At 48.3% G+C, this 17029-nt stretch overlaps 2 protein-coding genes across 7 annotated transcripts in view; both read right to left on the bottom strand.

The window, feature by feature from the left end:
* The window catches only part of ccdc88c (coiled-coil domain containing 88C), a 36986-nt gene extending 33596 nt beyond the window's left edge, over positions 1 to 3390 (bottom strand). For 3 of the 6 annotated variants that reach the window (XR_008607566.1, XR_008607564.1, XR_008607565.1), the window contains exon 1: positions 2790 to 3390. Coding sequence is in view for 3 of the 6 variants with exons in the window: in XM_055053579.1 (XP_054909554.1) it covers positions 2790 to 2849 (60 nt within the window). In the remaining 3 variants the exon portion in view is untranslated. The remainder of the gene's footprint in view (positions 1 to 2789) is intronic. The other 3 variants (XM_055053579.1, XM_055053577.1, XM_055053578.1) reach the window with 2 other exon arrangements.
* Positions 3391 to 4990: 1600 nt separating this feature from the next.
* Positions 4991 to 16817, bottom strand: pals1a (protein associated with LIN7 1, MAGUK p55 family member a). Its single transcript, XM_055053495.1, has 17 exons — positions 16610 to 16817; positions 15275 to 15550; positions 14555 to 14732; positions 11736 to 11836; positions 11488 to 11595; positions 11329 to 11406; positions 11116 to 11256; positions 10880 to 11041; positions 10709 to 10786; positions 10427 to 10610; positions 10277 to 10348; positions 9954 to 10022; positions 9534 to 9698; positions 8940 to 9029; positions 6815 to 6927; positions 6640 to 6750; positions 4991 to 6562 (listed from the first exon to the last, which is right to left on the bottom strand). The coding sequence occupies exons 2-17, from the start codon at positions 15452 to 15454 to the stop codon at positions 6386 to 6388; spliced, it is 2007 nt and encodes a 668-aa protein (XP_054909470.1). The 5' UTR covers positions 15455 to 15550; positions 16610 to 16817; the 3' UTR covers positions 4991 to 6385.
* Between the last annotated feature and the right edge of the window lie 212 nt (positions 16818 to 17029).

A 17029-nucleotide genomic window follows, 5' to 3' on the forward strand; every position in this document is an offset into this window, starting at 1 on the left:
TTATTGAGCAGTTATCCAGCTGGTTTCTGGTTAAACAGGACTAGTTATTGAGCAGTTATCCAGCTGGTTTCTGGTTAAACAGGACTAGTTATTGAGCAGTTATCCAGCTGGTTGCTGGTTAAACAGGACTAGTTATTGAGCAGTTATCCAGCTGGTTCCTGGTTAAACAAGACTAGTTAGTGAGCAGTTATCCAGCTGGTTTCTGGTTAAACAGGACTAGTTATTGAGCAGTTATCCAGCTGGTTCCTGGTTAAACAGGACTAGTTATTGAGCAGTTATCCAGCTGGTTCCTGGTTAAACAGGACTAGTTAGTGAGCAGTTATCCAGCTGGTTCCTGGTTAAACAGGACTAGTTATTGAGCAGTTATCCAGCTGGTTTCTGGTTAAACAGGACTAGTTATTGAGCAGTTATCCAGCTGGTTCCTGGTTAACAGGACTAGTTAGTGAGCAGTTATCCAGCTGGTTCCTGGTTAAACAGGACTAGTTATTGAGCAGTTATCCAGCTGGTTTCTGGTTAAACAGGACTAGTTATTGAGCAGTTATCCAGCTGGTACCTGGTTAAACAGGACTAGTTAGTGAGCAGTTATCCAGCTGGTTCCTGGTTAAACAGGACTAGTTAGTGAGCAGTTATCCAGCTGGTTTCTGGTTAAACAGGACTAGTTATTGAGCAGTTATCCAGCTGGTTTCTGGTTAAACAGGACTAGTTATTGAGCAGTTATCCAGCTGGTTTCTGGTTAAACAGGACTAGTTATTGAGCAGTTATCCAGCTGGTTCCTGGTTAAACAGGACTAGTTATTGAGCAGTTATCCAGCTGGTTTCTGGTTAAACAGGACTAGTTATTGAGCAGTTATCCAGCTGGTACCTGGTTAAACAGGACTAGTTAGTGAGCAGTTATCCAGCTGGTTGCTGGTTAAACAGGACTAGTTAGTGAGCAGTTATCCAGCTGGTTTCTGGTTAAACAGGACTAGTTATTGAGCAGTTATCCAGCTGGTTTCTGGTTAAACAGGACTAGTTATTGAGCAGTTATCCAGCTGGTTCCTGGTTAAACAGGACTAGTTATTGAGCAGTTATCCAGCTGGTTTCTGGTTAAACAGGACTAGTTATTGAGCAGTTATCCAGCTGGTTGCTGGTTAAACAGGACTAGTTATTGAGCAGTTATCCAGCTGGTTCCTGGTTAAACAGGACTAGTTAGTGAGCAGTTATCCAGCTGGTTTCTGGTTAAACAGGACTAGTTATTGAGCAGTTATCCAGCTGGTTGCTGGTTAAACAGGACTAGTTTTGAGCAGTTATCCAGCTGGTTTCTGGTTAAACAGGACTAGTTATTGAGCAGTTATCCAGCTGGTTTCTGGTTAAACAGGACTAGTTATTGAGCAGTTATCCAGCTGGTTGCTGGTTACACAGGACTAGTTATTGAGCAGTTATCCAGCTGGTTTCTGGTTAAACAGGACTAGTTAGTGAGCAGTTATCCAGCTGGTTTCTGGTTAAACAGGACTAGTTATTGAGCAGTTATCCAGCTGGTTTCTGGTTAAACAGGACTAGTTATTGAGCAGTTATCCAGCTGGTTCCTGGTTAAACAGGACTAGTTATTGAGCAGTTATCCAGCTGGTTTCTGGTTAAACAGGACTAGTTATTGAGCAGTTATCCAGCTGGTTGCTGGTTAAACAGGACTAGTTATTGAGCAGTTATCCAGCTGGTTCCTGGTTAAACAGGACTAGTTAGTGAGCAGTTATCCAGCTGGTTTCTGGTTAAACAGGACTAGTTATTGAGCAGTTATCCAGCTGGTTCCTGGTTAAACAGGACTAGTTATTGAGCAGTTATCCAGCTGGTTTCTGGTTAAACAGGACTAGTTATTGAGCAGTTATCCAGCTGGTTTCTGGTTAAACAGGACTAGTTATTGAGCAGTTATCCAGCTGGTTGCTGGTTAAACAGGACTAGTTATTGAGCAGTTATCCAGCTGGTTCCTGGTTAAACAGGACTAGTTATTGAGCAGTTATCCAGCTGGTTTCTGGTTAAACAGGACTAGTTATTGAGCAGTTATCCAGCTGGTTGCTGGTTAAACAGGACTAGTTATTGAGCAGTTATCCAGCTGGTTGCTGGTTAAACAGGACTAGTTATTGAGCAGTTATCCAGCTGGTTTCTGGTTAAACAGGACTAGTTAGTGAGCAGTTATCCAGCTGGTTTCTGGTTAAACAGGACTAGTTATTGAGCAGTTATCCAGCTGGTTCCTGGTTAAACAGGACTAGTTAGTGAGCAGTTATCCAGCTGGTTTCTGGTTAAACAGGACTAGTTATTGAGCAGTTATCCAGCTGGTTTCTGGTTAAACAGGACTAGTTAGTGAGCAGTTATCCAGCTGGTTTCTGGTTAAACAGGACTAGTTATTGAGCAGTTATCCAGCTGGTTCCTGGTTAAACAGGACTAGTTAGTGAGCAGTTATCCAGCTGGTTTCTGGTTAAACAGGACTAGTTATTGAGCAGTTATCCAGCTGGTTCCTGGTTAAACAGGACTAGTTAGTGAGCAGTTATCCAGCTGGTTCCTGGTAAACAGGACTAGTTATTGAGCAGTTATCCAGCTGGTTTCTGGTTAAACAGGACTAGTTATTGAGCAGTTATCCAGCTGGTTGCTGGTTAAACAGGACTAGTTAGTGAGCAGTTATCCAGCTGGTTTCTGGTTAAACAGGACTAGTTAGTGAGCAGTTATCCAGCTGGTTTCTGGTTAAACAGGACTAGTTATTGAGCAGTTATCCAGCTGGTTCCTGGTTAACCAGGCACCTGTCGCAGCAGGTAGACTCACCCACAGCACCAGCGGAGACTCCATGAAGGAGGCCAGCAGCTCGGACAGGGTCACGTCCATGCTTGGTCACCAATAAGTCATCAATCCAGCGATCGATCCGGATCAAAGCATGGGCCCCCCTGCGCCCCCCCTCCCCCCGCCCTGCGCGCGAGAGCCGCAGTAGCTGCTATTGTCTGTCCGGGTCCCTCGGTAAGTCCGACAAGTGGAGAAAAGGCGGATAAAAACCAGCTGGACCGGGTCGGAACCTCCCTCACGGAGGTTTTTCTATAGTTCTGGAGTCGGTTCGGTTAGTTTCGCCGCTAAATGAAAGCGTTTCTATTGCGGATGGTGGCAAACACTTGATCCAAACTTCGCTCGGATAGTTGATTTTGTTGCCAAGGAAACACAAATCCGGCCGTAAAGAGATAAAAAAAAACGCTAGAAAGTTAGAAAATATAAAATATCCGATGAGAAAACAGTGAAAGTCTTCAGCAGAACCGGGTCAAAGTACTTTCCCCCGTCGTCTCCATCCGGACCAACTCCTCACCGCTCCAACTGTCTCCATCAACCTGTGAGACCCGAGAACACAGGAAAGCAGACCGACGGTACGAACAGCCAATCAGCGGCCGGCCGCCGCCCCAACTCCCGCCTTTCCTCTGAACCAACCAATGAAGAAGAGGGTGTTCACACTGAGGCTGGCGTCACCATCGGGCAGAGCGACGCCGAAGAGCTCGAGGGAGCAAGATGGTGACCTGCCCGCGCAGGAAGCGGCGCTTATTTTCCATCTCCCACCGGTTTTACTGATGGTTCTTATATTTCCCGTTTTTATAATTATTTTAATGTTTTTTGTGAATTTTTACACTTAGAAATTTTACTGTTCCCATTCTAACCTTTTAGCTGACATTTTGTAATTTTTCTTAATAGTATGTTTCAAATATGCACACTGAATAAAACACTGATGTTTGTCATTTTATATGCATTAATATTTTCTGTGTATATATTTTTATTTCAATATCTCTAGTGTATTTGTGCACGTTATCAGCACATTCATTCGACTCAATGAATGGACTGCAAGTTACACCATTGAGAGAACATCCCATAATATGGCAGATCGGGTAAGGAGCAAAGTGTTTTCCCTCCGGACAGAAAAGAAATCGACTTCACCAGTGGCAGTGAAACGAACCATTGTGGTGGTGGCAGGTACTTCTCTTGTTCTTCGCTCTGATTCGTCTGAACGGTTTGAAACGGAAACCAAAGATCAGCTCAGATCAAAGTTCAGATGCAAATGTCCAGAAATGAAGGCCGGCAGTGAGAGCAGCAGGGTGTGCGCGACAAGCACTGGGTCCGCTGTCTCTCCCAGAACCGGCCTGGAACTGTAGAACCGATTTCCGGCTCCGGTTCAGTCTGAATGAGTTTGGTCAGCAGCATCACTGACATCCTGAGACACAAACTCAACTCAAAGTTCAGTGATGCAGTGGGAAAAAACCACTGATCACACGTGGCGCCAGCGAAAAGGACGACAGCGCCACCTCTTGGTGAATGATGACTATTACAAAATCAACTCTTGAAGCAGCCTAAAATGGACTGCATTTTGTTCCAGACAGATTCAGCGAGTCTGTGGAGAATCCTGGTCCGACGGTACCGCTACCGGTCCACCTGGGTCAAATGTTCTGGACTCATCAGAGGATGGCAGTAGCAGATCCAAGATGGCATCTCCACAGCAATAAGCATTCAGCACTCTGGAGCGAACACCATCTGGACCTGTAGCCTGGTTCCGGTCCAGCCTGGTTCCGGTCCAGTCTGGTTCCGGTCCAGTCTGTCCGGACGCCTCTTCACCTGTGAACTGAACCGGGTTCCTGAACCTCCTGTTTCTAATCTGGACTACAAGATACTTCTGTAAACTCAACAATAAAAATAAACTGCATTTCATTGTTAATGAAGTTTGTTCAGGCATTGATGAGGTCTGCTGCGGCAGTCAGGACCCCAGCAGAGATGTTGGAGTAGGGGAATCAGATCAGCTGACTCCTGGTTGGAGCAAAGCTATGGTTACCTAGAGTAACTACCACCCACAGGGAAAGTGAACAGGATGACAATCAGCCAGATTTAATCCCTGACGTCGCTCAGGTCAGGTCCTTCAGGTGTAGAACCAGCTCAGGTGAGGTCATGTGACCTGCAAAGGACTCACATGACCTACTCAGGTAAAAACAGAAACCAGCAGCCAATCAGATTCTATCAATTCTCTATTTATTCCTTCATTGTGAATATCAAAACAGGAAACAGTTTAAGAGGTGATTTCAGAAGAAACGATTTAAATTCAATGTGCTCCACTTAGCCCACCCCACAGTCCTCCTGGACCAATAGCAGCGCAGGTCATGGTGGATACCTTTCATCTTATTGGTGCTTTGTGAACTTCATTAGTCTATAACAATATTACAAATATATAAAGTCTCTAGAGCGTGGCAGACACAGAAAATGCAGTCAGGTTCTACTGTTGTCAGGATAATAATACTGCACTGTCCTCACACACACACACACACACACACACACACACACACACACACACACACACACACACCCTGTGGCTTTCCTTCAGCCACAGTGGGACCAGGAAGACTCAGAGGAAGAACCAGTCTGTCTCCAGTCTGCCCAGTATGAAGTCAGCCTCTCTGGGTCACAAAGTAATGATCAAGTGGGTGAAACCAGGACCTCCCAGTTCAGCGGTTCTGGTTCAGAGCTCATCCTGGACCAGTTCTCTGTGGTTCTGGATGTTAAGTCTCAACCTGTCCTTTGGGACCTGCAGTACCTGGAGGATCCAGCAGGGGGTTAGAAGCCACCTGGCAGCCATGTTTGTTTTCTAGAGGTGGAACCGACTGGACCTGGACTGGTTCTGGTCCAGCTTCTGATGGGAGGTCCGTGATAGGAGAGCTTTGCCTCTTCGTGAACTGTTCACAGGTTGCTATGGGAAGAGTATGGAATCACCATAGCAACCGGTGAGTCAACAGTTTCCCCGACCAATAGGATCGTGATTACATCGTGGGGGCGCTAGAGAGCAGAGGTGCTGAGGAAGTGATGTTTGCACAGAACAGCAGGGGGCGCTTCCAGGAAAGCTCCAGAGTTCAAACAGGAAATAGAACCGGGTCTCGAACCGGGTCTCCAACCGGGTCAGCTGCATTAAGGAAACTATCAACTTCCTGTTACAGTAGAGCCAGGTTCACAGGAAGTGGAAAAGATATTTAAATAAACTTAAATACATTTATGACTAATCAAGGATGGGTCTGAGAAGAATTTACACAAAAAATAAAAAGGTTTTTGAAAGAAAAATCATTTTTTAGATCAATTTCTCAGGAAATTTGGGTTTAGAGAGTTTTGTTCACATTTTCTTTTGTTGATTTAGTTGTGTTTTCTCTGATTTCTGGTTTTGAATAAAGAGCTTTGGCTCGTTCAGGAAAATCTGGAGGAAACATTTCCTGCTCTGAATGTCAAATTTCACAACATTCAGCTCCAAAAATGTGCTCAGATTTTTCTGTGATTTTGTGTAGAAATATAATTCTTAATGCTGTGAAGGTTAGGTTTCAGGACCGGGTGGTGCAGCGTTTACTGTGTGACCTGTGATGTCATCAGCGCAGCCAGGAGCAGGGCACCCACTGCGGCTCCGTGTCCAGCTTGTTGATGAGGCGCAGCAGCTCGCCGTAGGCCCGGTCCGGGTCCGTGTTCACGATGACCGCGTCGAAAAGATGGCCGCAGCTCTGCTCCATCTCACGCGCCTTCTCGATGATGTCACGGAGCTCCTCAGGCTGAAAACACACAGGGGTCAGGGTTCAGGGAGCGGAACCGGAAGCAGAACCAGAAGCAGAACCGGAAGCAGAACAACCTTGGGGCTCTTGCCGTCCTTCAGCAGCAGCGCTCTCAGTCGCTCCTGGGACGGCGGGGCGATGAAGATGATGTAGGGCTTCAGGTCGGAGCTGCGCAGCACCTTCAGGGCCTGTAGGTGGAGGCAGAGGGTCAGAGGTCGCCTGGGCCTGGAGCAGCAGCAGGGCGCCACCTACCTGTGTGTGCAGACACAGCAGGCAGATCTTCCCGGCGTTGATGACCTGCCGCACCGAGTCGCTGCTCGTCCCGTACAGGTTCCTCTCGAACTCGCCCGACTCGATCAGCTTCCCTGGAGAGAGAGACCCGAGGACCTGTTAGAGGACGGGCTCTTCATCTTTTTGACCCCGGGGCCATTTACATATTTACCATTATGGGTTCACCAAACTGAGCTGGCTCTTGTTCCATGTTAAAGATTAAATCCATGTATAATATAAAATATCATTACAGCATAATGTGACAATCACAAGGAGATTTATTGATCATTTGTACCAAAAATAAATAAAACATCTGAACAAATTGGTGGAACAGATCAAACAGCAACAAGAGTAACGTGGGGAAATTGGTTAAATTAAATTATGTGCTCAAAAATGAATACATTAAAATAAATCATTTTCAAATTTAAAATGCAAATGAAAATATAGTTATAACAGAGATTTTGTAAATCTTAAAAAGTTTTACTTATTCCCTTACACTGATTTAGATTATGCGACACAAAGTGGCAAAGACTGTTATTTATGTGTAACTGTTTCACTGTGTCTAAAGTAAGATGGCTCCCGTTTTATTTCATAAAGACGATGTGAGGAAGAGGAGGGAGAGACCATTCACTGCACTGATGAAGGTCTGAAGCTACAACTCAGCTGGGAAACATGAATAAAACATACATAAATATTATATCATTATTTAATCATCTTTGTTTCTCTATGACGATGACGGATACTGTGAACCAACTGATAAACTCTCTAGTCAAAGTAATATATAAAAATTTACAGATATTGTTTACATAAAAATACTAGAAATAATGTATAAAGCATTGAACAAAAGTCTTCCTCCAGGTATTCAGAAATTATTTAAGATAAGAGAGAATAAATATCATTTGCTCGGTTTGTTTATATTTGAATGTGCAAAAGAAGCGCCAGATAAAGTCTGGATGTGTTTCAGTTTGGTGTGAAACTGTGGAATGAATTGAATGATGAAGTTAAGTTATATCCTTTCTTGGTGAACTTTTAAAGAGCTTTAAAATGTAAAATGATAAAATCTTACGCTGCTATGTAGATTTATAAATGTGTTGTGAAAATATCCTGATAGGTTGTAAAAAAAAACAGGGTAGGCAAAAATAAGCTTTGCTTTTTGGTAAATTGTGGGTTTGTTTATTGTTGGATTTTTGTTGCTGTTTCTTGTGTTTGATGTGGACAATTTACCAAAATAAAGTGATTGATTCAACATACTTAAAAAAATGACTGGTTGTGTGCTCTGTAAAATGCTAATCATGCATCAATTATTATATTCTAAATCTATTCTGTTTCCCCAAAAACAATATTTAAATATGTTGAATCATGCTTCTGTCAACTTCAAAGATACTTGAAATAAATATTTACCTTGTAAATGTAGCCATGACAGCCGTTTAAGGTTAACGACAAAAAAATGGTGAAAATCTGTTCAGTATTTGGCGAGCTGCGATCGATTAAATGGGCTGATATTGCGCCTGTCAAACTTTTTTTTAAATTACATTTCAAACAAACATTAACATACATAGAAGATCTTTAACACAAAGATAAATATCACAAAACAAACTTTGACTGTGTTGTTTTTAAGGTTTTGCAATCTTCAAAGTAGAGTAAATAAAGTAAAAAAACAAAAGTTGCATAAATATATACATGAAATCCTGCTTTCAGACTGAACATGTGTGCTCTTGGATTATGGCAGGAAAGTTCCCCCATAGGACTTTCTAGTGCTGGAGATGGAAATATTTTCACATTGAATAAGTCTCCAGTATCGTCAGTTGTCGCCTCGCTGCTTGCTAGTTCTTCTGCTTATCAGAGCTTGTTAAACAACTAACTGGCACATCACTGACACCATGTGGTGGCAACAGGTTTTGCAACTGAGCCCCTAAGCATCTCTGCAAACTTTACTTCACTGCGGGTAAAAATCATGAAGTTTCTTGCAGACCTGTATGTGATGCTGGAGGCTCAAATGTGTGCCGCGGCCCTATGGTTAAGACTGGCTGTGTTAGAGGACTTCTCCCCTCCTCCACAGGAAATAAATGAGCTACAACAGGAAGTAGAGAGAGACAGGAAGTCTCACCGGCCGCCAGCTCTGCTTCAAACGCCTGGCGGGACACAAAGTGGTAATCTCTACCGTTGACCTCCGCTTCCCGACGGCTCCGCGTGGTGTCTGCTCATAACACACACACACACACACACACACACACACACACACACACACACACACACACACACACACACACACACACACACACACACACACACACACACACACACACACACACACGAGACAAAAGGCAGAACAATACCTGCATTATTATAGAAATTATTTTGTAATAAAACTACAGAAATTATTCAAATTGCATATGAATAAAAAATTTCAATTAAAAATATCAGAAATTTTTAAATGTTATTGAAAATATTAATGGAAATAAAATGAATGAAAAAAAATCAAATCAAAATGTAAATTTTGGAAAAGAACAAAAATTATAGAACTAAAAAAAAACAAAAGTAAAAAACTATTGAAACTGTAAAAAACAAGCTTATGTTTTAATACATAAATAAATAACTTTATTAAGCAATGATCAGATAAAAACTAAACACCCATTAGACATAAATAAATGTTTATTCGTGATCTGGACCATTTGGGTCCAACAGAACCACAGAGCCTTACGAGGCACGGCGCCAGCGAAGCGTTCTGGTTGGCTGCTGAGGAGCCTCTGCCTTAGCTCCGCCTGCCCACAGCTGTTCGGACCAATCAGAGCGATTGGACGCTTCCTATTGGATGGCTGGTGGTACAGAGCCATCTCCTCATAGGTCAGAATCTCCTCATCGAGATCTGGACCAGAGAAGAGACAGTTATCACAATTCAGATGAGAGAGAAGGAACAGATGTTCTGCAGAACCAGCAGAACCAGACTTCTGGTCCGCCGGTTAGAACCTTTACTGGACCGAGTGCAGCGCAAAATAAAACTAGTTTTCAAAATAAGAGCCCATCAGTCACTTTAAGGCTGGTAGATCCAAGTTCTGTTGGTTTTGGAACTTTGATCTCAAACAGAACCGCAACAGTCAGGTCGGGTCGGGCCGGGCCGTACCGTCGTTCCTGTGGGAGTACAGCAGCTTCTTCCTTTTCCTCTTGTTCTTCTTGGCGCACCAAAGCTTCCCTGTAAACAAACGAGCTATTAGTCGGTTCTGGAGTCACTCCATGTCAACGGGTCACACCGCACCGAGACAGAGAAGCTAAGGGACCAGGGAGAAAAATGTCTGTTTTCTGGACTCAAGTAAAAGTTAGCTTAGCCTAGCAGCCAGCTACATCTCATCATCTCCTGGTTGTAATTTGATTTTAGCTGACTGTAGCTCTGTTAGCCTTAGCCTAGCGTCTTCTTTAAGCAGTCTTAGGTTTACTTCAGTGACTCACCAGGTTTCTCAGACTCCTTGTCTTCTTCTATGGTTTGCTTCATGGCCTCACGTTGTTGCTGGAAGCTCTTCCCTGTGATGTAAACAAACCGAGCTGAACACCAGGCGTACCATATCCAAAGCGGCCAGAACCGGCGGTCCGGCAGCGCACCTGGGACGAGTCCAGCCAGCGGCTGGTTGTCCTCGTCGCCATCTCTGTACGCCTGCCACCAGTTGGGGTCGGCCTGGCTGATGATGTGGAGGATGTCTCCTTTCTGGAAGGACAGGCCCAGCTCTCGGCACGGCACATACGGGTCATCGGACGGGTCGTAGTCGAAGTGGGCCTTCACGTGAACCTGGAACGATGAAGATCAGATGAAGGTCTGGAAGCTGTGAGGGCGGAGCCTCGCAGGGCGGAGCCTCGCAGGGCGGAGCCTCGCAGGGCGGAGCCTACCACGCTCTCCTTGACCGGTGACGGTTTGGTCTGAGCGCTGGGGATCAACACGAAGGTCAGGAGGCCGTGCATGTCGGCCTGGTGGACACAAAGCAGCAGAAGGTCAGAGAGCAACGCCAGGTGTTTGGCCTCAGCTGGTCCAAATACCTGGATGACAAGCGAAGAACTCACCAGGATGTCAAACACCTGGTTGACATCCTTCCCTCTGATCTCCACGCCATTGATCTCCAGGATCTCGTCTCCCTCAGACAGCAGGCCGCTGCTTTCGGCCGCTCCTCCCCGGACGATGCGACTGATGATCACGCTGTCCATCTCGTTTCGAACAGTCGCCCCCTGCGGGACAGAGCGGAAAAGGCGTGAGGTGGCGCGCGAGAGTCCGGCCGAGCGGAGATGTTCCTCAGCCTCACCAGGGGAACGTCTCGAGCCTTCTCGATGCGCACGATCTTCACGGTCTCTCCGCCCCACTGGGCCACAGTTTCTCCTTCCAGCAGGTCGGACTCCGGCTCCACCTCCCTCTCTGCCACGCCGTCATGAGCCCGCAGCAGCGCCTGTAGAGGAAGCATTTCGCTGAGGACTGCTGGGAGCCAGCAGGTGACGCCCCCTGCTGGTCGGGGCCTTACCTGCAGCTGGGTGTTGGACAGCAGGCCGAGCAGCTCCATGCCGTCTTTACTCTGGCTGGCCTGCACCAGGCTCCTCACCTGGAAACACAGAGAGCCGGGGTGGAACCGGAGCAGCGATCGGAGCGTGGTCAGAGGTCAGAGGTCGTCCAGCAGAGTTACCTCCAGGGCCAGCGGCAGCGCCTGATGGGTCACTGGGAACGGTGGTGTCGGTTGCTGCATGCAGGACGCCACGGCGTTGTGGATCCTCAGTGCCGACTGGAAATCCGACTGCGGGGAACCAGAACACAGCACTTAAGCCAGGTCAGGCCTGGTCCGGTTCGGCCCGGTTAGTCAAGGCAGCTTCAACAGAAGCGTCTACTGGAGTTAGCCAGAACCCGGACAGCAAATTTGTGGCGTTCAGTAATTACCTTGTTAAGCAGAGCCAGAACCAGATCCACATCGTTCTGGCTCTGCTGGTCGGACAGGCAGCTCCGGACCTGCTTCAGGGACAGCAGCAGCTCCTCCAGCTCTGAGGGACAAGAGGACAAGATACTCATGGGGCAGCATGGGGCAGCGGGGGGCAACAATAAGGAAGTGGAGGGCACTGGGTGGCAACATGGGGCACTGGGTGGCAGCATGGGGCACTGGGTGGCAGCAGCATGGGGCACTGGGTGGCAGCATGGGGCACTGGGTGGCAGCATGGGGCACTGGGTGGCAGCATGGGGCACTGGGTGGCAGCATGGGGCACTGGGTGGCAGCATGGGGCACTGGGTGGCAGCAGCATGGGGCACTGGGTGGCAGCAGCATGGGGCACTGGGTGGCAGCAGCATGGGGCACTGGGTGGCAGCATGGGGCACTGGGTGGCAGCATGGGGCACTGGGTGGCAGCATGGGGCACTGGGTGGCAACATGGGGCACTGGGTGGCAGCAGCATGGGGCACTGGGTGGCAACATGGGGCACTGGATGGCAGCAGCATGGGGCACTGGTGGCAGCAGCATGGGGCACTGGGTGGCAGCATGGGGCACTGGGTGGCAGCATGGGGCACTGGATGGCAGCAGCATGGGGCACTGGGTGGCAGCAGCATGGGGCACTGGGTGGCAACATGGGGCACTGGGTGGCAACATGGGGCACTGGGTGGCAGCAGCATGGGGCACTGGGTGGCAGCAGCATGGGGCACTGGGTGGCAACATGGGGCACTGGGTGGCAGCAGCATGGGGCACTGGGTGGCAGCAGCATGGGGCACTGGGTGGCAGCAGCATGGGGCACTGGGTGGCAGCAGCATGGGGCACTGGGTGGCAACATGGGGCACTGGGTGGCAGCAGCATGGGGCACTGGGTGGCAGCAGCATGGACACTGGGTGGCAACATGGGGCACTGGGTGGCAACATGGGGCACTGGGTGGCAGCATGGGGCACTGGGTGGCAGCAGCATGGGGCACTGGGTGGCAGCAGCATGGGGCACTGGGTGGCAACATGGGGCACTGGGTGGCAGCAGCATGGGGCACTGGGTGGCAACATGGGGCACTGGTGGCAGCATGGGGCACTGGGTGGCAACATGGGGCACTGGGTGGCAACATGGGGCACTGGGTGGCAGCAGCATGGGGCAATGGGTGGCAGCATGGGGCACTAGGTGGCAGCATGGGGCACTGGGTGGCAGCATGGGGCAATGGGTGGCAGCATTTTTTACCCTTGATTTCTTCACCTTCCCAGCGTACCTGAAAGCTGTTACCATGAGAACAGGCAGTTTTGGTTTCTGATATGTGTGACGTGCGACTGCCCAGGGCGCCCCTTGTGGGGCAGGGGAGGGTCAAAAGGTTCCATGAACAGGACTAACAGCTCTGGCAAACTCAATAACATGGAGCTAATGGAGACAACAGAGCTAACAAAGCTAATGGACATAAAGCTAATGGAGCACCAGGACACCCACATCTTGTGTTGTATTCCGGTCTTGGTCTCAAGACCACTTTGTGATGCTCTCGGTCTCTGCATTTTATTTCAAGACCACAACTGCAGAAATATCACAAGATTACCAGCATACTATCCAGTAGATTCCAAGACATGCACAGCAGCAGATGTCTAATTGTCAGTAACAGAAACCCTACATAAATCATGAGTCATGGCAACATGTAAATTCAGCAGCACTTCGGTTGGACATGTCAAACTTTTATTGTTGCTTAGAAAAGAAGCTCAAAGGAAGGGAAGCTCTGTGCGGTGATGCTAGCAAAGCCAGCTGTTCAGGGATCAAGGCAGAATGGAGGCGTTGACTGACATGTTGCATGTATGGGACAACGCTGTGGCCAAAGTCTGCAAGACAGTGATGTTACGTTCATGAACGATCTGATTTTACTAAACGAGTCTTTCCTAAGAACGACAGGACTGGCGCCTCACTGAGAGCCGTCCTTTGTTCCTGTAAGGCTCTAATTATTTTATTTAATTATTACATTGATATTAGTAAATAAATAAAACCCAAGAACTTAAGAGTAGCAGAGCATGCGCTTTGCTCTCTGACTGTTTGTCTCCTGCCATGTGCCACATGTTACAGCTCTGAGCTGCTGAGCTTCATGCAGCAGCTCAGAGACCGTCAGTCGCCTTGTGCTTGGTTCCGTCCTGCTTGTTGCGCCTTGCACAGCGTTCATAGATGAGTGTTGGGTACCGTCGGGGAATTGCGTTAATTGCTCCGATTAATGGTGCAGACAGTGGTGGTTTCTGACATGGGCGATATGGGCAACCGCCCAGGGCGCTGTCTTTTTGGGAGGTGGAAGCGATGCAGAATGAAGATGAGTTTGAACTGATAATGATACTGCTTAAATTGATTTCAGCTCCAAGTGTTTAATTTTTTAGGTGTTTTTATGGAAAATAAACCTTTCAGATCAATTTGAGAAGAAATTTTGATCATATTTCACATTTCATTGGGTCATGTAGCCGGGTACCGGTCTTGACTACAACACTGCCCACATCTAACCGCACGTTGGTCTGCGTGTGTTTTTAATACCTTGTGGGGACCATCTTCCTGATACATACTACGCTGCTCCTGGGCCTCACAAGGGGTCAGGGGTCAGATTTAGGACTAAGGTGTGAACTGAGTTTTGGTTAGACTGTAGAAATGAATGGAAGTCAATGGAAAGTCCCCATAAAGACAAACATTTGTGAACAAACAAAGCTTTAATTAAGTCTGTGTCTCTTGTGCCGCTCTCCCTCCCTGAGGAATTCCCTCCCTGACAGGAACACGTTGCCCCCTCCTCCTCTTACCCAGCAGCGCCTGGCTCTGGGCGCCGCAGAGCGCTTGTGGCGAGACCAACGCGTCCTGCAGGAAGGTGGGGTTGTCGATGCCAACGGCATGCGGGTTCTGGGCCAGCTTCCTGAGTCGCAGCGAGGCGTTCAGGTCCAGCTGCCGGCCCTCCTCCTCTCGTCGCCGCCGGAGATCCTCCTGGAAGATGAGCAGGATGAAGCCGGGTCACCAGCAGCCAGGTGCTGCTGACCCGGCACCAGTCCAGCAGCCTTATGGGCTGCAGTCCAGACATAGCCCAGGGTACGCTGGGCTATGTCAGCGTGATAAACGCAGCGGACGCAGTGCCGATCGCCGTCTACAGGCCGAAGCACAAACTGCTGCGCTTTCTTCATTCAGAAATCTGATAATTCTGTGAAATTCCACGTTTCATCCTGGATTCTGTTTTATTCTGTTTTCTGCATTAACCTGACAACGGTCCGACGCAGAGCACCTTCTTCCTGTCAAAAACAGGAAGAAGGTACACAACTTCTTCCTGATACACAACTTTAAATACTGGAAGACATTTTAAATGTCCAAAATGAAACACGACTGAAAAGAAATAAACAGAACATATGAACAAAGTTACTTTATGTTCCTTCAGAAAAATGGAAATTATGGCAATTAACAAATCAACAGGCTGAGCTCCAGTTCCGAGCTAGCCAAGGCTCTCTGGACCAGAGCGGGCCTGGTTCCCGTGGTACCTGGTGCTGCCTGATCCTCTCCAGCTGGGCGGAGCGGCGCAGCGGCAGCGTGCGGGCCCCCAGCTCTGAGGGACAGTCCACGGCCATCTCCCGGGGTGGCTGGCCTCCTCGCAGCTCTTCGTCCGCTCCCCGCCCTCCTCCGCCCTCCCCAACATGGCCGTTCAGCTGGGAGGTCGTCATGCCGCGCTTTCTGGGCTTTATGGGTGGATCGGGTCACGGGTCGGGAAGCCGGTAGGGTCTAGGAGGGAAGCTCAGCAAGCACGGCAGCCATGATACCTGAGGACAGAAGAAGAAGATCCTCAGAACTGGGAACACTGGGAAATTATGGTTCTGGAGGTCAGTCCAGTCAAAGTCCTGGTTCAGGCTCAATAAAAACATTCTGCTTTTCAGTAACCACAGTAATAATAATAAATCAATAAATGTGGTAAAACGCAACTGGATCTCCAGGTTAGGTTCTGTTCAGAACCGGGTCAGAACCCATAGTCATCAGCTAGTCGTTCTCTCATTTCTTCCTTCCACCTGATTTTCCAGAATGTGAATCTTGGACGGTTCCTGACCGTCTGCTGGACTGGACCACCTCCAGAACCTCAAGTTCTGGGTGGGCCCACTGTGGACACAGCAGGTCTGGATTTATACTTGACCCGGTGCAGAGGAACAACTTTTGCATGCGCAGACTGGACCCACATTTAATCAGGTCGGCTCCAGGTCCTGCTCGTCATGGCAACTCAGCCTTGCCCACATGAACCGGGCCTGATCCCATTCAGGTTGGTTCTGAGTGCAGTTCCAGCAAAACCGGGTCGGAGGGAAAACGCTGAAGTCAGCATTGCAATGTGAAACCCAAACAAAGAACCAGAACCTTCACCCAGCCGGGCTGCTGGATGTTCTGCAGCTGGTTCTGGTTCCTGTTGAGGACGGTTCGGTTCGAGGTTCGGCCAGGCCCCGCCCCCTGACGCCAGGCTCAGCAGGGGGCGGGGCCTGGGTCCCAGTTGTACTATTGGAAAGATAAAGCCAGTAGTTCAACTGAGAACCAGTAACTAAGCGAAGAACCAGTAGCACTTTCAGGGCGGAGACACCGAGCTAACCTGAAGCTAACCTGAAGCTAACTGAAACCGGTTCCGTTTAAACCAGTTTCAGGAGAAACAGCAGAACTCCTGGGATAATTCGTTCTGCTTCAGTCACACTGAGCTGCGATTCTCCAGGAGAAAAAACCCAAACCTCACCTGAACGACCGGGACCGAACTTTTCTGGGTTTTATTGGGCTAAAGGTAGAAGCTAGCTGCTAGCAGCGCCTTCCTGGGGCACCTGTTGATAACAAAGCCGCTCATAAACACTCACCTCCGGGTCAGAGCGCTCCACGAACTCCGTCAGTCCCGCTACATTCAGCTCTGAAACTCCAGATCAAATATTGCCAAAAGTTCGCGTTTTAGTGCCTTACAATCCCAGTTTCACTCCGACACACTTGTTGCTGCTTCATCGGTGAAGCAGAGTCCTCCTCCTCCCCGTCTGTCACTTCCAAATCCACTCAGGGCGGGCTCCGCTGATAAAACACGAATCCTGATTGGACGTCACGGTCAAAGGAATCCAGTCTGGGCCAATCAGAAGCGCTGATTTGGGGAATGCAGAATGTAGCAAAGTGGAGCTATGCTGCGTTAGATGACACCCAGAAACTGGAATGTTCATCTCAAAGGAACGGAAATAATTCCAGAAACACTGAACGGAAATCTGTTCCTGAATATTATACGCTAGGCTACACAG

The sequence above is a fragment of the Poeciliopsis prolifica genome, unplaced genomic scaffold (assembly GCF_027474105.1).
Source record: "Poeciliopsis prolifica strain line A6 unplaced genomic scaffold, Auburn_PproV2 SCAFFOLD037, whole genome shotgun sequence".
Classification (NCBI taxonomy): Eukaryota; Metazoa; Chordata; class Actinopteri; order Cyprinodontiformes; family Poeciliidae; genus Poeciliopsis; species Poeciliopsis prolifica.

What these genes read in the sequence shown, in the direction of transcription:
- pals1a (XM_055053495.1), bottom strand. Translation starts at nt 15,454, where the DNA reads ATGACGACCTCCCAGCTGAACGGCCATGTTGGGGAGGGCGGAGGAGGG. An exon ending in AGAGGATCAGGCAGCACCAG is followed by an intron (nt 14,733 to 15,274) that starts GTACCACGGGAA and finishes CTCATCTTCCAG; the next exon opens with GAGGATCTCCGGCGGCGACG. An exon ending in CACCGGTCAAGGAGAGCGTG is followed by an intron (nt 10,611 to 10,708) that starts GTAGGCTCCGCC and finishes TCATCGTTCCAG; the next exon opens with GTTCACGTGAAGGCCCACTT.